Below are 25,422 nucleotides of genomic sequence, written 5' to 3' on the forward strand. Positions count from 1 at the left end.
ACATAACCTGAAAAAAGCTCTATCACTGTGGCCACTCAAATGTGAGATGAATGTCCCCGAGTGTGCAAAGTGCCACCAAAAGAAAGTGCAATATTACCTGCATTCCCAAAATTCAGGCTTCGGTATACATTCTTCACTGAAGAGGCACACTTAGCCATATATTCTCAGTGCAGGCACTAGTTGCAGCTGGATTTAGCTTTGATTTCAGATAGTGCTGATAGGTCTTGTTGTGAAGGCCTGTGTGCGAAACTCCGATAGCGGCAAAAATATCGTTAAAAATATCGTTAAGCACCGTCTGTCCGTTTCCCGTGCTCTGTACGGCATGCGCCGCGAGAACATTAACCTCGATAGGATTGCAGTTGGCAGTGCCACCAACTCGTTGGAAGCTACATTTCGTGTCAATTTCACCGCAGTTGCTGCACAGAACTTTCAGCTTCACGGCAATGCCGTACACCCGCGAGTCCCGCTCAATAGTCACAGCTCTGCGGCACATTTGGCAACCAGCAACTTTCAGTGAACAGTTTACCATGTCGAGGTCGACGATGGTGTACGTTGTTGTCGACGCACTTTCCAGACGGGGCTCACTTGTTAGGCACTTCACCTTACGCTCCGTCGCTGAAACTGAGGAGAGTTCCACAGTTTTTTCCTGGGAGATCAGATCTCGCTCCGCCTCCGTGAGATATGCCGTGTCGATCCTCACGCGGTCTGGCCGAGTGCACATCTCTGTAGCACACGCCCCCGTGACGACCGCCACCTCGCAATCTGTTACCGGGGTGTCCGCTGTATGGTCACAGTCCACCGTCGACATCGCAAGCGGCATAGACGTTTTCCGTAGCACAGGCCAAGCGCCAATGCCGTCAGCCGCTTTTGGGACCGCTGCGGTGACAGCCGTCATGATTGCCTCTTCCCGTTGTGTTGCACCCAACTTCTCGGTCGCACCGCTGTTCCGCGGCGTCTGCAAGCCCGCCGGTCCGACAAGGTCGTATGCATCTTTTCGCTGCACCGCATGCTTTCTACTACGCTTCCCGAATTTATGCACTGTACGGAATTTCCGTGCACGGTTTGCATGGATGGATACAACTTTCTTGTACGTCCAGCAAGGTTTAACGCGACCCGGGCTCAGGTCTCCCACGAGGGAACGTCAAGGCCCTGCCTCAACGCCGCCTCACAGGCTTGCTGGACTGCCCACGTCTGGATTCCGAGGTCTGAGCTGCGCAGAGCGGCGGCCCACCTCGACGACAGGGTCTCCAGAGCAACTGCCATCCCTCCTATAACTACATTGCACTCCCACAGCATGTGTTTGAGTGTTGCTGGTCCTTGCTGGCACAATTTGCACGTGTCGTCCTGATGCTTATCTGGGAAGATACGTTTCAGACGGAATGGATTAGGGAAGGTGTTCGTCTGGAGTTGTCTCCACGCGACGGCCTGCCTCCTGTTCAATTTGGGACTCGGCGGTGGGTATATCCTTCTGGCGTTCAAATATGCACTGGTTATGACGTTGTATCTGGCGAGCCTGTACCATTCTGCGCGAGGAGTGTTCGCTATTGTGCGAGAGACGTTGCCCTGTTCGATGCAGCGGGTCATGTCTCGCGCCATCCGGTACGCCATCTCGTTTAGGTTCGGGAGTGCTTCGCCTTCCGTGGTGAAGTGCGCGAGGAACCATATGATCCTCGAGCTCGCAGTTTTGGATCTGCCTGCTTTGGCCAAATGGACAGGGCTTCCTTGGAAATTCGACCTTTAGCGTAATTCTTTACTGCGAGTCGCTTAGTACGACTTCGCATTCCTGTTCTGTGTTCTGCACGGTTCGGCATCTCGACTGATCACGTCCACGCTGAGCGATGGTTCAGGCAAAATGGTGTAGCCAACGCGCGGCATTCCCGCGCTCAAATCATGTGTTATTTAGTCACATGATGGTGGGATTGTGTCTCTTGTTCTTGCCTGGTTGCTCCCTCCTGAAGCGACCTTGAATGCTCGTTTTCGACGGGAAAGGGAGCGGGAAGGACATGCTTTCGAACAAGACCAAAATGGCGGTGCTCCGTTGACCGGTTTCGAAACTGTCAGCGGCACAAGATGGGAGATTTTCGGTGTGTCTTGCAGATGAAAATGAGCTCTCGCGTGATAAATATGGCATTTCACCCAAAGACGCGTTATTTCACGTTAATTTTTTGTCGACAAGCGCATGATGTTTAGATTGTGAAAATGACAAAACTGAAAAATCGGCTTCTTAGCGATTTTTTTAGTCTCCAAGACCCGTGCACCCCCTTAAAGGTAGATCAAAATGTGTACAGTCAACGACTGACTTTTCGGACGCCCAAATTTTCGGACATGCCTGATATTTCGGACGTCTTCACGGCATTGCCACGAGCCCCATAGAATCAATGCATAAGGACATCTGAAGTTTCGGATGCTCGAACCCTCCGCCATCCAATTTTCCTGACTTTTTGACGCGACGGAAGGTCCTTTGGCTCCTCGCTCAGCGCCCTTGCGAAGGAAATCGACTTGCAGCCGAAGCACATCACCGCTTTGAACCACAATTAGCCGAATCTAGCAGTCACACACCAATTTGGTCTATGTTGATGATGGCTATGTTCATCGCCGCACTTCCGCCTCCGGCGGAGCTTCCGGAGCAGCGCCATTTCGTTTTTTGCGGAGGCCACATTTTGGCTAGCATGGTGTGTGGTTGTACTGTTGCGTCAAGTATGCTCTGCGACGCTAGGCTTAGGTGCTTCGACGCTTGTCAGCGAACTCCACTGTTCGCAACTTGAGGATTTCGCTTGCCTTCGATGGCCCCCACTCCGTTTTCGTCGTCCTCGTCGATGGCATCGAAGCATGGAAAGCAGTACCGTCGGTTAACAATGGAGAAGAAAGCCGCCATTATTAAGCAAGTCGTGAGCGGCCGATCGCAGGCTGACGTGAGCAAGGAGTTCGGCATTTCTAAGCAAACAGTTTCGGATTTTCTCAAGAACAAGGGCAAGATCTTGGAAGCGGCCAAAAAACCATCTGGTGCCCAAAAGAAGAATGCAAGCCAAGGTGTTCATCCAAAGCTTGAGGAAGCTCTCGTCGTGTGGCCTAATTCGATGATACCAAAGCATTTGCCGGTTATTGCCGATTACAAGCGCCGAGTTGACGCAAGCACTGTTGACTTTCATCGGTGTACAGTGCTGACATGACCCTTGCTCAGATCGAGGCGAATATGATCGCATGCAACCGGAGCGCCGTCCAAACAACAATCAACAAGTTCTTCAAGCCACTGCAGCAATAACACCAGCTGCCCGACGATGCACATGTACATAATAAACCGGCAGTCGGCTGCATACAGAGTTTTTGAACGCCTCTTTTTATAGCCACTTCACTGATGCTTTGGCAGGGTTTCGGAAGCCTGGTACTTCGCCCTTTACCCTCTAGATCCAAGAAAAAAAGAAAAAAGGCGCGTTTTTTTGCATGCATTCATTTTTTCGGACTGCCTGAATTTTCGGAGGTTTTTACGTTCCCTAGAGGGTCCGAAAAATCGGTCGTTGACTGTACATCGTGCCCATGTCCTTCAAATGAAACGTCCACACAGAGACACATGCACGTGCGGTACAAAATCTACGCAAGCACGTGCAGTGCAGCAGGCAACCAAGGCGGCGTGAAGGAGAGATCAAAGAGACATACACCCGCTGGTTGAAATTTTACCCCGCATGCGGCGCTCTCACGCAGGTGCAAGAGCGCCGCTCTGCGGCGCCGTTGTTGTCTATTGGGGCAAAGTTGACTTTCTGGAACCGGCAATATGCAATGTGCGATGCCTTCAGCGCTCCGAAGCCACTGGCGAAGATTACAAAGGTGGAGTTGGCACCATTGCTAACAGCAGCGAATTGTTTTAATGAAAAACAAGCCACTGAACAACAAGAAGCTTGGTTGCGAACATAGAAATAGCTAGGCCTAGCGTTACCGTGGTATGCCTACAGCTGCCAACAGATCTGCGTGCGAGAGCGTCAGCTCGAAGTGGAGTGATAATCAAAATGGCGGTGGTGGTGGTTTTGATCAATGCCGTTTCGGACCTGCGGCCATGGTAAAAAGTCTGAAAAGTCGGATGGTGAAGGTTCTTTACGTTTGTAATTTCAAACATTCTTTACACATTGACTCTATGGGGTAGTACTACATGGCAGTGCTGTGACACTAACATGGCAGTGCTGCGACACTAACAGAAGTCACTAACCTGCCACTAACAGAAGTAATCGGTGATGCGCACCCACACATGCCTGCGCGCAAATTTCTGCCACATTCTCCTTTTTTTTTTTTTCGTTGCACGCGCCATTCAGGATTCTCTCCTAAGCTCTTCCTTTATGGCAGGGTCAGAGAAATGCTGGTTGAAAGCGCCGCCGCGTGATTTGGCACGCTGATAAGAGCATTGTCGGAGCCCGGTATGTTGGAATTAACTGTTGCAAATGGTTGCGCGTTTGAACTACGGGGCGTTTTCGCCCATTGGAATACAGTCGCCGACCGTTTATTCGGACCTCACGGGGACCGCGGAAATGTCCGAAAAAACAGATTCAGAAAAAAAATCCTTTATTTCCACGCCCTTATTTGGGCGTGGCAGCAGGCGCGAAGAAATCGTGAATGCGCCGTTGCACGCTGTTGCGTTTACGCGCAATCAGATCAGCCTCAATCTCGGAGAGGGTCGTGCGGTCACTGTAGGCGGCTGCAAGCACAGTCACTGCTTGTACAAGCTCCGCGTGCGACGGCAGCGGCGCACACGGTGCGTCATCCTCGAACTCAGAGTCATCATCCGGCGGAACAGCACAAACCTGACGAATGATCTCGTCGTCGTCAAGTTCTGCGCACGTCAGTACAGCACTGTCAGCATCTGTAAAACTATCAAATGAGACAGTGTCCGGAATCGCAATGCCACCACTGCGCAAGTCTTGAAGAACATTTTTGGCTTCAGTAGGGAGCACATCTGAAGGCGACAGATCTGGGGCCTCCATGGCACTCACTTCATCGGTTATAACAAATCCAGCGTGCCGAAAGCAGTTCTGTAGAGCGGCAGGGGACACCACCTTCCAGGCATCCGCAAGCATGTTTATAGCCAACAGAAGGCTAACAGCGTACTGCTTGCCGGCGTCAATGCAGACGACCATGCGGTTCAAGAGGCGAGCTCGGTATAGGACCTTCAAATTTTTTATAATGCCCTGGTCCATGGGCTGGAGGACACTCGTGGTGTTGGGCGGCAGGAATTCCAAGCGGATGCACTCGAGATCATGGATGTGACCGTGTGCACCGCAGTTATCCACAAAAAGCAATACCTTCCGGTTTTGCGACTTGAGCTTCCTGTCAAGTTTACGGACATAGTCGCTGAACAGCTGCTGTGTGATCCATGCTTTTTTGTTGACCTCATACCAGACGGGCAGCAACTTCGCTCCCTTGAAGCACCTCGGTCTTTTTGATTTGCCAATCACAAGAAGCGGAAGCTTCTTTGTCCCCGACATGTTGCTGCCTACCATGATGGTGACGCGCTCTTTACTGTGCTTCCCGCCGTGGCAGGGATCGCCAGACACAGAAAGGGTCTTATCAGGGAGCATCTTATAGAATAGGGTGGTTTCGTCACAGTTAAAAACGTCGTCTGGCGAAAACTGGGACAACAGCGACTCCAGAGTCTCCGAGCGATAATTCACAACAAGGGTCCGGTCGACGGCACCACTCTTGCCGCACATCCTCTTGAAAGCGAGGTCGTACCTTTTTTTTGAAGTTACGGAGCCATCCGTCACTGAACATAAAGCCCTCGATGTTCATCAGGAGAGCGAGCGTCTCTGCCTTCTGCTTCAGAAGGTCTCCAGACACAGGAATCCGCTTGGCAACTGTAGCACACAACCACATGTGGAGGGCTTCTTCGAGCTTCGGGTGGCTGCCGTCTCTAAAATTTTTTTCCAAGCTGGAGGAAGACTTCGTTGCTTCGCCGAGAATCTTCGTCTGGTTTCTCATGTAATCCGAGACCGTCTGCTTCGAGATGTTAAATTCTCGAGCAACTCCGCTTTCAGACCAGCCGCTCAGGACTTGCTGCACAATGGCGATCTTTTTCGCCATTGACATTGTGGTATATTTTGTACCACGCTTGCCAGCATTTCCCAGCGCAGTCTGCGTGGGCACTATCGGCGCCATTGGACACTTGACGCGATGTTTCCGTATACTAAAACGTTCGATCACCGCGACCTCGACACAGCACACAAACACCACTACGCTGTCACGCCGGCACCATTCGCACAAACTAAAAACGTGGCCTACTCGCAGCGTCGTGCACGAAGAAAGAAACAAATCAGCAGCTGGATTGCCTTGACATGGCTATGGTGACATGGCTTACTAAGCTGAGACCGGAACTGCTGTAGTCACTCATAGCCACTCTACCGAACCAGGCAGAAACGATGATGATGGGCGGGGATTTTCAGTAGCGCCACCTCGTGGGGCAGCAAGGAGGCTCAGTTCAAAACAAAAATGGCGTTCAGCAAGTCGAGCCTTGCACCGGACAGAGTCGGTGGGAGCGAGTGCCATCGATCGAGTTGGCTCAAGGAGTGTCCGAAAAATCGGACGAGAGGTTGAAAGGTGTCCGAACTTTCGGCAGTTGTTATACATTGTGGTCTATGGGGAGAATGGCGGTGCCGCGAAGCTGACCGCATAATCTAGCATGTCCGAATTTTTGGAGTCCGGAAAATCGGTCGGCGACTGTACACATAACTTTGACAGAACCACAGTGTCAGTTAGAATAAAGTGCAGTCCATTTACAGTCGCCGACTGATTTTCCGGACTCCAAAAATTCGGACATGACCGATTATTCGGTCAGCTTCGCGGCACTGCCATTCTCCCCATAGACCATAATGTATAACAACTGCCGAAAGTTCGGACACTCCTTAAGCCAACTTGATCGAGAGCACCATGCACCGACTCTGACCGGTGCATGGTTCGACTTGCTGAACGCCATTTTGTTTTGAACGGAGCCTCCTTGCTGCCCCACAAAGTGGCGCTACTGGAAATCCCCGCTCATCATCCTCGTTTCTGCCTGGTTCGATAGAGTGGCTCTACAGCAGTTCCAGTTTCAGCTTAGTAAGCCATGTCAAGACAATCCAGCAGTCGATTTGTTTCTTCGCGAACGACGCTGCGAGCAGGCCATGTTTTTCGTTTGTGCGACTGGTGTCGGCACGGTCGTGTTTGCTTTGTGTGCTGTGTCGAGGTTTCGGTGATCCAACGCGGCATACGTAAACATCGCGTCAAGTGTCTAATGGTGCCGACAGTGCCCGCGCAGACTGCGCTGGGGAATGCCGGCAAGCAGGTGCCGGGAGGCCTAAGATTTGTCGCCTTCCGATGTGCTCCCAATTGACGCGGAAAATGTTCTGCTGAGACCTGCGCAGTGGTTGCATTGCGATTCCGGACACCGTCAAATTTGACAGTTTCACAGGTGCTGACACTGCTGTATTGACATGCGCAGAACTCGACGACAGCGAGATCATTTGTCAGGTTTCTGCTGCACCGCCGGACGATGACTCTGAGTCGGAAGATGACGCACCATGTGCTACGCTGCCGTCGCAGCGGAACATGTACAAGCAGTGACTGTGCTTTCAGCCGCCTATAGTGACCGTACGACCCTCTCCGAGATTCAGGCTTATATGATTGCGCGTAAACGGAACAGCGTGCAACGGCGCATTCACGATTCCTTCAAACCTACTGCCGCGCCCGAATAAGTGCGTGGAAATAAAGGATTTCATGTTTTTTTTTTCTTATCTACTTTTTCGGACACCTGTTTATTTGGACATTTCCGCAGTCCCCGTGAGGTCCGAATAAACGGTCGGCGACTGTATAACAATATCAAGAAGAACGAAGAATCCGATCGTTATACCTGATCATCGCTATACCTGGACTGCCATAAAAAAAGAAAAAAGCTGCCGAACATACCTTCATAGCTCCGAAACCAAATTTGCCATTTACGATGGATAATTGGCATTGTAGAAAGTAGGGTGCGAAAAATGAAATGTTTATTTATACCTCTAAACAGCGTGTCAAGTGTTAGGCGTGCTGAAATAGTCAGAAGTCTGCACTTGCTTTTGCATAAGTTTCAGGTTCACAACCATGGTGTGCATCGCGTCCAGTGGCGGCACGAACACTAGCGGCTATAATGTAGCGTGCATGAAATCAGTGAGCGACTCTACCGACAACAGTGCACTTTGTGTGAACGTTGGGGTCGGCGTCACAGACGGGCCACTGTCAATCTCGTGGTCCCTGCTGCTGCTGTCGTCGCCTCTGTCTGTGTCGTGACAACGATCACCCTGTCAGAGATTCTTTGCAGAACGAGGCAGCGCCATCTGTACTCAGAAACTCCTCCATCGAACCACCATCTATTTTATAGCGAGTAGCGACGTGCTCCAAGAGTTCGGTATGTCAGCGTCTGCTACTGTGCTGGTTTCACACGTGCAGTTTCGTCCTAGTGCAAAAGCACGCCGTTTCCGTTGACCGGCATGGTCACTGGTTCTAGCCTTCATGATCGTGGCGCTCGCAGTTTTCAGAATCATCGATAGCATCGACTGCGCGAGCTCATACTTTGAATCTTGCTAAATTTGCAGCTTCGTCTCGGGTGACAGAGCTTTGCGCTTTGTCGACACACCTGCCGCTACTTCCGCGGCGCATTTCCGTGCTCGCTGAGGAAGAGAGGGAGATAGCAGAAAGGGAGCGCGGGCGTTGTTTGCTTTTCGCATTTTTTTTCTTCTCTCTGGACGCTCGCCGGCGACGCTGACGTGGAACAGCTGGCGCCATCTTGTGGCACGCTGCACTAACTTGCGATGCTCCCCGTGGCTTTTGCAATCAGTGCGCTGGCGGGAGGCGCTGCTCAGATAGCGGCAGATGCGAACTTGTGTAGGCAAACTTTTAACTGTCTTGGTTAAAAGGCAAACTTTTAACCCTGTCTTGGTTAAGGGGAACTTAGCAATGCAAATTTCAAAATTATTCTGTGTGGAAAATGCCGCCCGAAAGGCAGACTTTCGATCGTTATATCTGATATGTGATGAATAACATATTGTTAAATATTGGTTTTTTTCTCATAGCCCTATGCATAAGTTGATACTCTGAAGTCTATTCATCGTTATAGCAGATACAGCTGAAACCCGCGGTAACGAAATCCCGAGGGAACGAAATTCTCGCCGCAACGAAACATTTTCGGATCCCCGGCGAACAGCCATAGGAGTCAATGCATTTCCTATCTCGCGACAACAAAACTTTTTTCTATAGCAATCCCTCATTAACGAAATTTTCTGAAACAACAGTCCGCAAGTAAGCTACTCACGTAACACTAATTGTGTCCGGAAACTGCGTAAATGCATTCGTTGTGTGCTTAAATTGCATTAACTACTGCAACAGCACACTTGCATGGCCGCCGCCATCACTGTTTACAATAAAAAAAGCCTCGCACCATCTCGTGACAGGCGACAGCAATGCTGATGATGGTGGTTGTTCGCCCGTCGCAACGAGTGACTACGCAGTGTCCGGGCCAAAAATGCAATTATTACTATTTAAATGATAAAAAAAAAAGAAGAAAGGAACCGTAGGCGATCTGGCAGTGAGCACATTTTATTTAATCCTGTGTGCTATCACAGCATGTGCTAAATGCGGAGCGAAACACCTGTGTGCGTGCCAGCCAAATCGACGGCTACCACACATGACGGCTCGGATAACCCGGATGACGCTTTATCAGTGGGCTTTGTGTACCGCCGCACATGGTCGTGTGCTCAGTGTCGTTGGTGCTAGAGTGCGTCAAATGTGTGTCTGTGTGCCATTTGCTTTGACAGCCTGCTAAGATGCCTCCTCCAGCCAAAAAGAGGCAATTTATGACACTGCAGGATAAGGCTGCAATTATTGCCCAAGCTGAAAAGGGCAGGAAGAGAATGGATATCGCCGAAGAATTTGTAATTGTGTGCAGTTCGATATCTACGATTCTGAAAAACAGGCCTTCATTCTCGGCGCGCTTGAAAATGGTGTGAGTGCGAAGAACAAAACGGTGAGCGCTGCGGCATTTCCAGACGTAGACAAGGTGGTGTTTGCATGGTTTTGTGAACAGCGTGCCAACGAAGTGCCGCTGTCTGGCAGAGTTCTTCAGCAGGAAGCGCTGGACTTTGCGTGCATTCTTGGGCACGCTGATTTTAAGGCTAGCCCTGGCTGGTTGAGCCGTTTCAAAGCCCACTACGACATAGTGGCCAAAGTCATTTCCGGGGAGGCAGCAGCCGTCGACCCTGTGACAACATCGTCGTGGCTGCTGACCAAGAAAGAAGTATTGGACCAGTACAAGCCCTCGGACATTTATAACGCAGGTGAGACGGCCTTATTCTACGAGATGCTGCCATCGAAGACCCTGGACTTAAAAGGCCAAAAATGTCGCGGGGGAAAACACAGCAAGCGGCATGTAACAATTTTGTTGTGCACTAACATGGACGGCACAGATAAACGGCCACTGCTTGTAATCGGCAGAAGTAAGAAGCCCCGCTGCTTCAAGGGAAATCGTTGGCTGCCCGCACAATACACCGCGAACCTGAAGGCATGGATGACCCGGGCCATATTTGGCAGCTGGCTCGAGGCCTTCGATACGGACATGCGGAAGGCAGGCAGATCGGTCTGCCTTTTTTGGGCAATTGCAGTGCCCATCATGTTGATGACGTGGAACTTGGAAACGTGCGCATGGTTTTTTTTCCACCGAACTGCACTTCCGTGCTGCAGCCGCTTGATCAAGGCGTCATTCGTAGCGTCAAGTGCACCTACAGGGAGAGGCTGATTCAGCGTCTGCTGCTGAACCTCCAGTTGAAGCGTCCCACCGTAGTGGACATGTTCATGGCGCTTGAGATGGTGGCCGCCGCATGGGTTGCGACGTCGCCAGCCGTGATAGCCAATTGTTTTAAACATGCCGGCTTCATTGCCACTCGGCAAGCATCATGCGCTGATTCAGTGGCATCGCAAGAAGATTCGCCTGAAGGTGCACTAGTTGACAGTGCTGACGGCGCAGTGCCGCCATCGGTGGCCCACGCATGGGATGAGCTTTCTGCCGTGACAGATGGTGTTCTGGATGGTCTTAGCATCAATGAGTTCGTTTGTGTGGATGAAGGTGTTGTCGTGCATGAAGAGATGACTGATGAGGTCATCATAAGTAGCGTTTGCTAAGGTGCCGACGACGCCGATGACCATCAGACACCTAATCATGAGAAGACTGCGAACCCGCGGGATGTGTTGAATGCCTTCTACGTAATTCGTACATTTTTCGGTGAGCATGATGACGACGTGGCAATGGACCACTTTTTGCAGTGCGAGTCGAAAGCAGTAAAATTGCTGCAAACCAAGTCTCGGCAAAGTAAGCTGATTGACTTTTGGCAATAAATTGTTTTCTTTTTTTTTTGTAAGCCGACTCCCTTCCGCCTTTTCTGCCTCATTCTCGCGCTAACGAAATTCCCGCAAAAGCAAAATGTTTTGCTTTCCCTGGAGATTTCGTTATTGCGGGCTTTGACTGTATATCATTATTTGTGGTATCGTTATAAATGGACGGCACTGTAAACCAAAAGTTCGAATTAGGCAAAATCTAATTAACAAGATTCGACTGTAATTGCTCTATCCCATAGGAAGTAGAGTGACATGAAGTGAAGTTTATCTTTGAGGTCAACAGCTGCATGCAGTGAAACTCAACCTTGAACACACGTGCATTAGAAAGATTGCCGTTCGAACTGTTCTAAAGGTATATTTGGCAGTACAGTGGAACCCCGTTCATACGTTTTTCACCGGACCGAGGAAAAAAAACGTAACAGCCGGGAAAACGCAACAGTGAGGAAAGCTCCGAAAATGAATGAAAAAAGTGCAGCTTCAACTATACACAATTTATTTCCACAGAGTGCGCTTAGAACTTAAAAAAGTCTAGAATGGTGGCTAGCCGTTTCTTTCGCTCGCTAGAAATCACCACATGTTTCTCAATAGCCTGGAAGGCCGCATTGCTGTCAGCGTCGCTGTGAGGTGCGACGTACCTGCGGAGGAGGTCCAGAGCCGTGACGGCTTCTCCAAAGCTAGGATTTGGCAACTCCCCGGCATCATGCGGCTCGTGCTCCTCGTCATCACCGCGCCACGGCAATGGCGACAGACGAAGGAATATCCGCGGGAAATTTTGACCTCTTTGGCGTAATCATGCTAACGTGCTTACGATTGTTTAGTATTGCTGCGGAGCGCACGCGTCTGAGCAGCCCTTTGCGCGCAGCGCGGCGTGGTTTCGCGAGAAATGTAAACAAGAGAGGAGAGCTGGCCCGATAGGCGGAGCAACGCCAACTTCCGGCTTCCCTTTCACAAAGAGTGACGTCAGGGCCTCTCCCGAGTTTCCTTCCTCCGTGAGTCGATCCGTCCGCCCGTCCAACAAACCATGCGGGGACCGTAATCACAGTGATGATAGCGAGAGCATTTTTCACGAATGGCCACCTAGTGGCGGCCTCTCGAACTGGCATGTGGCTTCTTGCAGCCAGTTCCATAGCCAAGCCCGGCCAAGCCCAGTCAAAACTCGTCAAAAGTCAAAATGGCGGTTGAAGCGCGTTGCCTACTTTAGCCCAGGCGGGTTCGGGTTGCGACGCATCATGCGGGAACGTTTTCACAGCTACTACGTAACAGCGGGGTTCCTTATACATTGGATCCTATGGAAGCTATGCCGGGACCGGATGAAAACGACGTAGCAGCCGGGAAAACGCAGCAGTGAGGAACGTAACAGCGGGGTTCTACTGTATCATGATACATGTACAACTGTCTTCTTTCTTCTTCATTTCAGCTAAAAAAAGCTTTGAAAGTTCCACCACATCAGGATGAAGGATGCTGTGTGTCTTTTAGCGAAGACTTTAAGGTGCCGGTGTCCACAAATGCAGACGCCAACTTTGAGTGTAGCGAGAAAACAATGTTTTGCTCATTGCACAGATAAAAACAACAATTTTGCATTCATGGAACCCTACTTTATTAAATCAATGCGAAAATGTTGCTCGGCATTATTTCAGACGGACACTCTCAAAAAAAAGGATCGAACACTTACGACCTCAATTCACAGAAAATCGCAACATCCATTTTCTAGCGCGTTTTCAAAAACATTTCAGTCACCTTCCTGAAGTTGCCACTGCTTATCCATTTGACAAACACAAGGGGTGCTTCCCAGCATTCTCCAAACTGCCTTTCTTGTTGCACTTTTTATATAGGAGGTGCTTGAAGCTGGCATCTACAAATGTAGGCACGGCACATCAAGGGGATAGATCAATAAATTTAGTTGCAATCCACAAGATGGCACTTTAAACTTCCATGTTTAAGGTGCTCTTTTCACTTTCCTTCGTCCCGGATGCGCTGCCCATCCCTAGGAATATGTTCACTATGCAAGTTTCATAATGCCATCTGGCATTACATGCATGAGCTTGCATCACTAGCCAAGCTCACACAAATTGACACAAGAAACTGTGGCACGAAAAGGTGACAAAGAAGATGATGAAAGAAGCACCAATTACTTGGCATTCGTTTACTAAGTTTCCTGTGCTTATATTTTTGTAGCCAATTTTCCCTAGGCTCGAGCCACATCTGGTGAAACTCGTTGCGTACCTAGGCTCTCCGCTGCGCAGTGTCCCATCTCGGCGGCAAGTAATGTCCTCCCGGGCCCCCGGCAGGAACTGTGCCAGCCAGCCAACGCACATCAGCAGCAGGCACAGGTTCATGTAGAACACCATCACGTTTGGGTACTGGCGGGACTCACTCCACCCAATTAGGAACGTCAGCTGCACAGGGACAAAGTGGTCCTGTTAAGCCATGCTTGTGACAAAGTCGATGGAACCCAAGAATTACTTTGTTGCATCAAGTTCATCAAACCAAAACATTTCAAAAACTCATGCATATAACACAATATTTATTCAAGAGCATGAAAAACATTATTTTTGCTTCTGTCAGCGCTTGTTGCAGTTACAGAACGCTCAGCATGTCTGGCGTTCCATCATGGGCATGGCAAATGTTCTTAACAAGTCAATGCATCCGTCACCTGAGCTACAACCCAGTAGTATACCTATATTTTCCTTGTATTTTACCATTACAATTAAATTCAATATAATGAAGTCAGTAATGTGAGCACTTTATTTTCACTATATTAGAAATTAGTTGCACCGAAAGTTATTAACAAAATACAGTTGCCAACATTTATTTTGTTTTTTTTTTACACTGTAGAGCCCCTTCAGCGTTAAAAAAAAAAAAATGTAAGGAAATTTTCTAATGATTGGGCAGTCTGAAAAAACTAATTTTTAAAATAGTACTGACATGATTGTTTTGATTCTTCACTTTCTGTGTTAAAGGGAAGCTGAAGAGTGTAGAATTCAATAAGACGCTCATATACGGATGCGGGAGCCTTAGAAACCATTCTGAACTTAACGTTACAGCGCAAACACCTAAGACAAACCACAAAAAGAAAGACACGACACACAATGGCGCTGTGTGTCATGTATAAACCATGCAGATAAAATTCTGGGCGGGATTTTTCACTTAGGAGCGACGTAATCGCCGGTTAAAATTGTGCTGTCGCTCTGCCCCCCGTCGAGGGCCGCGCGCTGCTGCTGACATTGACGATGTGGGCGGAGACCGGAAACCACGGCGTAGTGACGTCAGCACTGGTGTTCCGTTCCTTCGCAGTCTCCGCGACTGTGCTTGACTGCACTTGTTTCTGCGTGCGTGCCATCATAATCTGCCTCGCTCGACCCTGCATTCCTTTGTATATGTGTATGTAGAGTGGTAGTTGACTTGCGCAGCTTCAATTGAAGTGGTGGGCCGATCATGCCGGCGTTCTGTGCAGCCTACAGTTGCACGAACACCAACGGCCGCGACAATGTTCCATTGCTTCCCACAAGACAAGAAGCTTGCAGCTAAGTGGGAGGCTGCTGTGAATCGAAAGAATTTCAAGCACTCAGGAACAACAGTACTGTGCTCTAACCACTTCCGTGACGACGATTACTACCAGAGTTTATCAATAATGCTTGAATGAGTGAGAGTACGACTTGCTGCTGGCAGGCTTTCTAAACGCAGCGCAAGAAGGTCGGGGCAACAAACGCACAAAGGCGGGTTGGGTGCGCGCGGACGGATGGTAACTGGTCTTGGAAGACCTTATGAATACACGAACTCGTCCAAACCTGAATTTTGATTTACTGCTAGCTCCTCCATGTTAGAACGCTGAACGGAAGGTACATGTTTATCTCCCACCCTTGACGCAGGTTTCGTCGCAAACTGCCGTTAATTTTCTATTCACATGCGTGTTGTGAAACAGCCTACATGCAACTAGCATAACGCAGTGCAAGTGTAAAGTTTGCATGTGTTTGAAAGCCGGCGTATGCCAAGACGCTGCGCTCCCCCTCGAAAACAGAGAGAAACCGGCTGTCCCATGTAGCCGGTTACGAGTAGCGTGCGGATGGCGCTCTGGTGAAGGTCACTACACATGCTACAAGAGCCGGGAAACTTTTCCCGCATGTAAACCATCTGTGTAGATTGCCGACAGCTTTGGGGCAGTGCACAAATGCCGACGATCGCATCCCTGCTTACGTTCCACGAGAAGGTATGCAGGGACATAACAGTACAGTTGTTTGCCTAGAAACGTACTCACTGGATCGCTGAATGCAGCTTAGCAAAAAACATACTCACCAGAGAACATTTCTAACACGAGGAGATGCTAACACTTCGCTTTCGTTCACGTCGAAAGCACTGCTTGCTACCAGCATCTTTTGCTTCTTGGAGAGGCTGGCTACGTACATGTAGGGAGCAACGCCGAACTCCTCAGAGAAACGCAAGCTCTCGAAATTTACCATTACCATCTCACCAAACCACAGCGCCAAACCACCTTGCACCATGCTTCATGTGTGGCGGCAGCGGTCGGTCCAGACGAACACCATTGTTGACGTCGCGAGGCGCCCAACCAATCACAGGCGGAAACGAGGCGTGCGAGCTGCCCCAAGTCTGCTGCTGCACTTTTCGTCGAAATAAAATCTGTTTGCACTTTCTTTCACTCAATTTCAATGCGATGTTCGAATTCGGAGGGTTGAGAACCATTACGTACAGCCCTTCACTCATTTTTTCTGGAAAACTCTTTAGCTTTCCTTTAAATGAAGGTCCTATAGCTCTAAACCCTAGAAAAAATAGTGACAAGCCTCACAGCACCATAACTAATTTAATATAATAGCTGTCTACAGCTAGTTTCAGTTCCATTTCCCAGGAGGATACTGTGCTGTGACACATCACGACACAGTATAACACCATAGAGATGCAGCTGACCCCACATCAGCTGACAGAGGTGCAACTGACAAGTGACCCACTAGTTGGATATGAAAGGCCTCAACAATCTTGTTTCTAAGCTGGCCATGGTTACATCAAATTACAGTGGACTCTTTTTAAACGGAACCTCAAGGGACCAGGGAAATTGGTTCTGCTTATCAGGAGTTCCATTTACTGAGAGATAAAGCTGAATACAATTCCATGAATATAAAACCAAGCAACCATGAGGATGGTGTTCTGTTTAACAGGCAGTTCTGGCTAAGTTATTTCCGTTTATCGAGACTCCACTGTACCTGCGTTTCTGCCACACTCCCTAGCAGTCCTCATGGTGCCAGACAAAGCACGGCCGCTTTAGTCGCAAGACTTACCACTGCAAACAGGCAGGCAACCGTGGCGAGTGCAACAATGACGCCCACAAAGGTGCGCATGCTGGTGCGCTCATCCTCGGTGAGTAGCGGGTGTCGGCAGCCAATGCCACAGCCCTCCACCTCGGGGTACCAGCTGGTTTCGCGCGGTGTCCCCACCAGGGGCTCCAGGCACCGGCTGGTCGTGTTGAACTTGATCTCACGCATGGTGTCCTGATGGTCAACAGGGTTGCAGGTGAGGGTTACACTGGCAAGTAGACCTAGCCTAAGCTAACCTACCTTTACTTCAACATCATCACCGGCCTAATTTATATTCACTACTGGCTGAAGGCTTGTTGTCCCAGCACTATCCTATTGCACCTGTCTTGCATCAGCAAATTAAATCCTATACCTAAAAATGTTCTAATCTCATCGTTTAACCATTTCACTGTGTTTCCCTTCTCTTGGTACGGTTACCATTTGTATAAGGTAGTTGGCAATGGTTCCTATAGAATCAACGGAAATAAAACAAGAAGTTCAAAACAACTTTCCCATGTAGTACAGCATATTACGATACGAGCGATTTCACAATATACTAGTTGTAGATGACAAAAGGAATGAATAGTTTGGCTGAACAGTCTTGTAGCTTTATAGTAAAACGGGAAATGCAATTCGTGTCCTGGCACAGAGAACCACCAACCACCTAAAGCCACAAAACCAAGCAGATCAGGCAGCCAGAAATGTATCTCTGTGATTAGAACAGGAAAAATTGTGTACGCCAGGGACGGCTAAGAATAAAGGTAAATTCTCAAGGCTGTTGAACCAAATGGTTAACAACCACGCTCAATAACGGAAATGGTTTGTTCTGAGAAAGAAGGGTGCTGTGCTGCCTGTGGTAACATTGATGCTAAACAGCACCAGTGCAACGACCATAGCATGTGGGCGGACTTCCATGGGAGCACAGTGTAGATTGGCTAGAAGTAGCAGGGAAGTGAGGAGGCTGATGAATAACAAGAAATCATACAGGAGAATGCTCCAGGGAAATGCAAACTTTTAGTAAGCAGTAGTTCGGAGGGAGTCAGTGATAGACCACAAACTATGTGCCCTACACATTACATGACTTTCTCAAATCCACTAGTTCCTGTTAAGATCACATATAACCACATAGCTAATTCATACTGCTGTCTTCTTGCCTTTTAATGTTACACATGCAAATTTTTCCCCCCCATTATTCATGGCATGGTCATTCGCTCCTTCTCAAGATTTTATCACTGCGTCAAAGTTTCAACCTTACAGGCTAGTATACTAGCACAATGCACTGGCTATGTATTGCTCTACTTCTTGAAGATAATGGTAAGCTGCTACTACTGACTTGAGAATGTCCACCATGTGCAGTGCAGCATATATTCCTTGTTATTTCCTTTTCACTGTGGACAGCTGCACAGTTGAGATCCTCAATTTGTCTGTGTTAGTGAATGCCAAGTGTAACACCAGATGGTCACATTGCAGTAGTGACAGTCAAGATCCAGGCACTCCGAAATGTGCGAGTCAAGAATCTAACTATTGGTTGAGAATTGTAATAGGCATACCGGCCAAGTTCAGAGAAACTAAATGCGGGAGATATTCTGACGCGGGGAGGGGGGTCAGTCAATTACACCCCTCCCCCATCCCCCACCCTGCCGTTTAATTTCAAGTACCAACAGGACGTCATTACAATTTTATTCACAGATTTACAAATGACCACATGAACATCAAGGTCTCACTTTTGCAATCATCTCATTGTTGCTGAGTTTTCCTTCAAAAATTCTTTAACATTTAATTTATTTCTCGGGTTTTAAGTTACACAACCACCATCTCATTATGAGGCACACAATAGTGGGGAACTCCGGATTAATTTCGACGACCTGGAGTTCTTTAATGTGCATCCAATGGACAGCACATGGGCGTTTTTGCATTTCGCCCCCATCGAAATGCTGCTGCCACGGCCAAGATTTTAACCTGCAAACTTATGCTCAGCAGTGCCAAAGCTACTAAGCAACCACGGCAGGTGTTCAAAAATTCTTCAGGTAATGTTCGATTGTAACAAATTCCATTTCTTTCACATTTTTGCGAGGAGGCCCTTTCCCAGCATCTTATCACACATGGACGAGCAGAACTGTGTCCTCGTCTTTTTCACAATGTTAAATTGCCGTTCAGTCTGCATTGCTTTGTGGCATCAACATAATACCCAGCATCACTTTGGTTGAGCACTACATTAAAAATACTTGAAGATACTTTTCGCGCTCGCACTCCTTGCTTAAAGCCATGACAAGCAGTAGACGTATGCAATGCCTGAGTGGCCGATACCATGGAGAACGATGGAAAGTCTAGTGTTGCTAGTTGCAGGATGTGGAATTCGCTTGCTAGCTTAACGAGACTAGGGCCACTAGGGCACTCAACAACCAGCTGTGTTGTGGTTAATGAAATGGTGCATGTATAGGGTTTCCCTACTACTTTCTTAACAATGCTATGCGCAATAAACCTCCGTGCTGGATTGGATTGGATTCTTTTTGCCAATGCGGCCTGACAAAGCGCTGGGCGCAGGTAGAAACCAGCCACAACAGCAATTTGCAGGAGATTTTCCTGTAAGCAGTACAACCGGAAGAAATGGTCCAAATGGCAGCAAGTACAGTAGACAATCTTCAAATCTAAACTCATGGATCAAATCCATCCACTATTTAGACATGTATGACTCTACATTACCAAGTAATTACTAGTGCTGGTGCCACACATTCAACCTCCATTAGACAAACACTTTATTCCAATATAACTAACGACAACCTTAAAAAATTATCGATACAGAAGACAAGTCTTGTACCAAGTGATAACAGTCATAATCTGGTGAAAAACTGTCCCCGGCAAAAAGCAATACAATGTACATGTATGTATATGAGCCTCCAAGGCAAACCTTGCATCCAGACGCAAAAGTGCCTCCCTGCTGGCATCGGAGAAAGAAGGGCCACCGGTCAGAGTCAAGAGCGGTGATTCGACAAAATGCGCGCACCAGGCGGCAAGTCTCGTGGCTCGGTAGCGTGACCAAGCCATCCACACAGCGGGGGCGGTACACGGCACACAGCAGGGGCTGCACCACAGCCCAGCACCGAGGAATTTGACGCAGACCATACCACAGGTCCAGCCGCTCCTGCGCACAGAACACCACAAGGATCGTGAATTAAATCTTCCTTGTCAACATTCCTGCACACAGCAGTAAAAGGGCAGAGGATCACCTAGGTCACCCAATTGCTACATCATCCAGAAATGCATTGTAGAAACCGTCGAGGCTGGGGAAATCCATGTCTTTGTAGGTGGAAATATATCAGTGTCCCTGTGCTCCGAGCTGTAATTCAGCATCACCTTGATTTCCGCTAGCCTCCTGATTCGCTCAGATGGTAAAGTGACTGCACCAGCAAGGCGGTGGTCTCGGGCTTTATCTCCAGAGCAAGACAAATTTTTAAACTGCAAAGTTTTCATTCTGAGAAACACATACGGGATTCCTTTCTAGCTTCGATCAACATTCGAATGGATGGCAATTTTTCCCCTTTTATGAACATCCCTGACTGTTGCTGAGTTCCACACAACTAATTTTCCATAACAGAGAGGATGAACACTGACCACAAAGGTTAGGAGAGTTTTATCACTTGCACCTTCTATGGACAAGAACATTCACATGTGGTGGCTAAGATGTTGTTCCCCTGTTAGCTTTGACCTGCTTTGGCGACGCAGAGGCTATGGCATTCTCTTGTTGAGCACAAGTTGGTGGGTTCATAGTTGCCACATTTTAATGATGGTGAAATGTAAGGATGCTTATGTACTCTTATTGACAGGTGTACTTGTTCATCTTTATCGGATGACCACGTTTCACTGTCTAACAAATGTTATCGCTCAGCGCAGGACATGCCTGTATGTATCGGAAGTTTTTCAAATGTTATCAAAACCGCGGGAAGCAACCCGGTGGCTGAAGTGGATCGTCGCGGTTTGTGTTGCTCTTGCGAATTTCTGTTAAACGAACTAAGATGTAAACGCAAAAAGAAGAAAAGGAAAAAAAGAACCAGCAGCGGCATTCGCAAAAATTCACAATAAAGCGACAACTGCATAAAAATGCGTGAATTGATTCCTGCTGTTGTAAATAGGTTTAATAGTCGTTTAGCTTGTCTCACTTTAAAACAAACGCGCAGTGGTTGTGTCAAATCTAGCTTCGTAAGCGTTCTGTGCTGGAGCTTTGTACACACTGTGCTTTTTGTTGTGCATTAATAAGTCAATTTGCAGCTTCTTTCTGCGCCAAGATCAAGACACGACTGCTGGAACCAGGCTCATTTATGACGATGTTTTCTCGCGCTTAGAATATCAGAACTAAGGCTCGAGTGCACCACAGCATACGTCAAGTATTTGGAAATTATCATTTCTCTCGCGCATGCTAGCATACATTTGTTCAGTCTTCGCATTGTTTAGTCTCAGCTGATTGCTCTCTATTATGTTTCAGTGGTGATGACCTCGCACATTCAAGCCCGAAGGACAATACCAGAATATGCTCGAGGAACTTTGTCAATGGAGAAAAAAGCTCTTAGCTGCCAATTTTCCAAAACCTCTACAAATCTGAGATGCAAAGCATGTTCCAAGTAATGAAGCGATAAATGACAGTTGAAAAATGTCTGTGGCTGTAGTTGCTCCCTTAAGTCGTATAAAATAATGATTTGCTAACTTACTTTGAGTTCAATGTCGTAAGCATGCTTGCTTTGTTTTGACAAACACTTCGCCACCTGCAGTGGTTGCTTAGTGGCTATGGTGTTGGGCTGCTAAGCATGAGGTCGCGGGATCATATCTCGGTCGCAGCAGCCGCATTTTGATGGTGACGAAATGCCAAAACACCCGTGTACTTAGTGACACTGATGTGAGTGGACGTTAGTGACTGGACATTAAAGAACCCAGGTGGTCCAAATTACTCTGGATTCCCCCACTACGGCGTGCCTCCTAATCAGATCGTGTTTCTGGCCCGTAAGATCCCGTAATTTTTTTAGTTTAATTTAAGCACTTCACTGCGATGTCCATGCCGTTTACTTCTTTGACACGATATTCATGGTTAAAGTTATGTTGGCATCCTTTCTCAAGCATCGGTGGCCGAAACTGGGCCTCAATATTTCTGATTGCCTAAAATTTAGACCCCAGTTTAGAACGACCGACATGTTCTAAATGAGCACTGCAAAAGCATGCCTTCATAGAAGTGGCCGCCTTGATGTTTCGCGGAACTGACACAGTGGTACTGATGGCTGAGCCGATTGCTGTGCCGCCTGACCTTTGAAGGTATATACACCCAAAAGGGTGCAACCTTTTCAAGAGTGTTTTTGGAGAGCTGGTCATGAAGCCGCCATTCATTCTTCAAGAGCTTGTTAGCAACCAAGCCCTAAAAATATCGAGAGGCCATTTGTGCAGTGCTTTTACTGACAATTAGTGATTGTGTGTTTAAAAATTGTCTGGAATAGCTGGTTGTCTTTTTTTCATTTATCAGTACAAGTGTGGCACCATATTATACCAAAATAATTATACCTGCTATAAATACATGTTTTTCATTTGACTATTTGATATTTTATTAGAATTCAACATCTATTATTTGTATTCGAAGAATTTGGTATTTGCCCACCTCTAGCTATGTTATATGTCAGTTGCTTTCTGCATTGATAAATTTGAACAGCAGAGCTCAAGATTTTCATTTTCCATGCTTTACTGCACCTTCTGTCAGTTGTGAAGGCATGCCGCACGGCATTACTCGAGTAACATATTTGTAAAACAGCCTTCCTTTCCACCGAGGACTTGTTCGTTTTTTTTCGTTTTTTTTCATGATCACTTCTATTTTCTTGCACTTAAGAAAAGAATTTAGTGCGATGCTACACTGACGACCGTCCTTTATTTCAATACGAATGTTTCCTAGCGCAACAGACATGGACCAACAAAAGTGGACACTCACAGCGCTGTATGTCGCACTTGGAAACTTCGGTAATGCAACGGCAACTAGCTAAACATTCAACTTCCGTTAATCCAACTGCAACTTGAAGTACCGTTGTTTTTCGCGCAGCCCTAATGACCCATCTGAGAAAACAGCATGACAGAAGCACCGAGAGTCGCTAGAAGGCTCGCTTACCTGTATCTCGAACTGCGATGACGAGTCGTTGGCCAACTCGACGGTGGTGTGGCTGTAGGGCAGGGGAGCCCCGAAGCAGGTGGCGTTGATCAGCGGCTCGCACTTGGCTGGCCTGGCACACTGCTCGGCGCTGGGCCACGCGTGGTGGTCGAGCGGCGTCGCGTGGTGCCGGCTTGCGCCGTGGGCCTTGGCGCCACGACCTTTGTCGGTGACCAGCTGCCGGAATTCATCACCGGCGGCCGAGGAGGCGGTACGTGCCCCGTGCTCGTGATTAAAAGGCAAAGAAGCATCGCCACTAGCGTTCGTCGGGCTAGCATGGGTTGGAGGAGCGGTGTCTCCGGCGACACTGCCGTGCCGTTTCAAACGCGCATCGTTCGAGGCCGCCGGCGAACTCCCGAGCGATCGAAACTCGCCGCAGACGCTAGGTGCGGGAACGAACATCAAAAGCAGCGACAGGTGGAGATTGCGAGGCCCGCTGAGCCGCATTGCCACGCCAGCGACGGCACACGGACGTCTCGCACACGAGTCGAGGAAGTACCGTCGAGGGGTGCGGGTCGATGAAATTCGTCCACTGCTGGAAATTGTCACCGAGTCACGGCACACGGCCGATGGAGCACTCGAAATAGACGGTGGCTTGTGAACATTGGGTTAACGCACGGTGACATTGTGGAAGCGCGGAATGCGACTACAAGATGGTAGAGTGGGCAGGGTGGGTCCGTCACGAACTTCTGCCGAGGCAAAACTGTCCGCCCGGTTTCCATTGTCCTTGGCTTACCTCTAGGTACATTACAGTTTATTTACTCTGCTTTTACTAGTACGGGCGTGGGTGAACACACCAGAAGCGGCTGAGTAGGGCCCGGTAGGAAAGCGACAACCACATGAGAGTGACAACAAACAGACCACACACGTTGTTTCAAACTTGTGTCCCGCTCGTTTCCCCGCGGGAGTGTAGACTATGCAGCTGCGATGTCACGCACTCGGGCAACAACCATTGTACTCCGTTCACAAATTTAACGCGCGTCATTTAGTACTTATGTGATGTTTCCACCAGACAAAAATTTGATCGTTTAGTTACTCGCAGTTAGTAAGTGGCGCTAGTTTCACAAAACGAATACGTTCATGAGTGAAATATACCAACAACACCGCGTGCACGATCACTAGAGTGCACCGCACCAGCAACTCTGATGCCGTATTCGAATATGCTGTTTCCACTGTGCCTACACTAATAATTCATAAATGTGTTCATGTAAAACAACTGCTGCTAGTAAAATAGTTGAGCGCTTTATATAAAATTTAATTCTAATGTAGTTTTTGTTTGCAAAACTTTTTTATAAATAAAAGTATCCATACTTGAAGCAACGTTTTTGTGAAGCATGTTCTGAAGGGTATGTGCTGCGAGCGCCGCTTTTATGACGTCGTCGTCTGCTGTAATAAATGCAGATGTCACTTGATTGAGTTCCTCGCATTAGATTTATTACGTGATGCTGTCCTCCTGTGATCGTTCACGCTAGCGTGTTCTGCTCTCTGCGTGCCAGAAAGTGTCAGATTAGGTAGATTAGAAAACGAATCACGTCGGAATAGGAGCTCATGTATTAGGCTTCATCGTGAAGACTTCGATGGCCTGTGCGCTTCTCTACAATGTAAATACACGAGCTCCATTCCTACATGATTCATTATTTACAAACTTCATCGCTAAAGATGCCATAACAACTTTTTATGTCGCGGCCTACTCCGATATCCCTTACTGCACTTCTGCGTTTAAAACGCAGAAGTGCTTTCACTAGGCAAGTGCTGGACTGGTTTAAACGAAATTGATTGGTATTATTGGTATTTATTATTTAGTTAGACGATGGCGACAGACTTTATGCCTATGCCATGAGATACACAAAGTCTTTATGTGAAAGTGAGAGCAAAGTACATGACGACTGCTTAGCGGCTGTGGTCAGCCACCCCGGGTACAGTGTGCTACCCTGGACGAAGTCGGGTACGTATACGAGGAGGGAGTGAGGGTGGGCGTTCAGGTGGCAAGGTTACGCAGCATGCCAAGTCAGGAGTGGGCGGTGTTTTCGTCCGTGCTTGTCGTATGAGTGTTCCTTGGCGGCGTGTAAGTTCAGCAGCACGGCGTGGGAAAAGGCAATTATAGAGAGCCTGTGCTTTAGAGTGGGGATTCCGTAAGTTGCACAGTGTGGTTACACCTGCAATGCTGGAAGCCCGGAAAAGAGCTTCTCGGGTGAACTGGTTTACTCCTTCATTGCCCAACGTACATCACTGGAAAGTCACTGTCACTGGAAAGAAAGTTCATTGCATGTATCCACAAATCCTCGCAACAAGATATATAAATATACGTATCCAATAAATCTACGTATCTAAGCAAAAGTCACTGTATACAGGGTAACCCTGTATAGCTAAGTTTAACCCAGCTAACTTTAACCAGAGCTTAAAAATATGCTGGTGCACTCTAAGACGACCCGACCAAATGCAGTGCTGTAGGTTGTAGGGTGTCACACTATATTTTGTATTTCGCTTAATTAGATTTTTAGTCAAGATTAGTTAACCAACTTCTGAAGTAACGAAGCTAGGAAAAAGATTCCAATTAGAAAGTTGCAGAGC

At 48.1% G+C, this 25,422-nt stretch overlaps 1 protein-coding gene across 1 annotated transcript in view; it reads right to left on the minus strand.

The window, feature by feature from the left end:
* smo (smoothened, frizzled class receptor) overlaps positions 1–24,037 on the minus strand; it is a 137,594-nt gene extending 113,557 nt beyond the window's left edge. Inside the window, exons 1-4 of the mRNA XM_050185370.3 lie at positions 22,813–24,037; positions 19,588–19,821; positions 16,665–16,874; positions 13,600–13,772 (exon numbers count right to left, since the gene is read on the minus strand). Of these exons, the coding sequence (XP_050041327.1) occupies positions 13,600–13,772; positions 16,665–16,874; positions 19,588–19,821; positions 22,813–23,298 (1,103 nt within the window). The 5' untranslated portion in view covers positions 23,299–24,037. The remainder of the gene's footprint in view (positions 1–13,599; positions 13,773–16,664; positions 16,875–19,587; positions 19,822–22,812) is intronic.
* Between the last annotated feature and the right edge of the window lie 1,385 nt (positions 24,038–25,422).

The sequence above is a fragment of the Dermacentor andersoni genome, chromosome 4 (genome assembly GCF_023375885.2).
Source record: "Dermacentor andersoni chromosome 4, qqDerAnde1_hic_scaffold, whole genome shotgun sequence".
NCBI lineage: Eukaryota > Metazoa > Arthropoda > Arachnida > Ixodida > Ixodidae > Dermacentor > Dermacentor andersoni.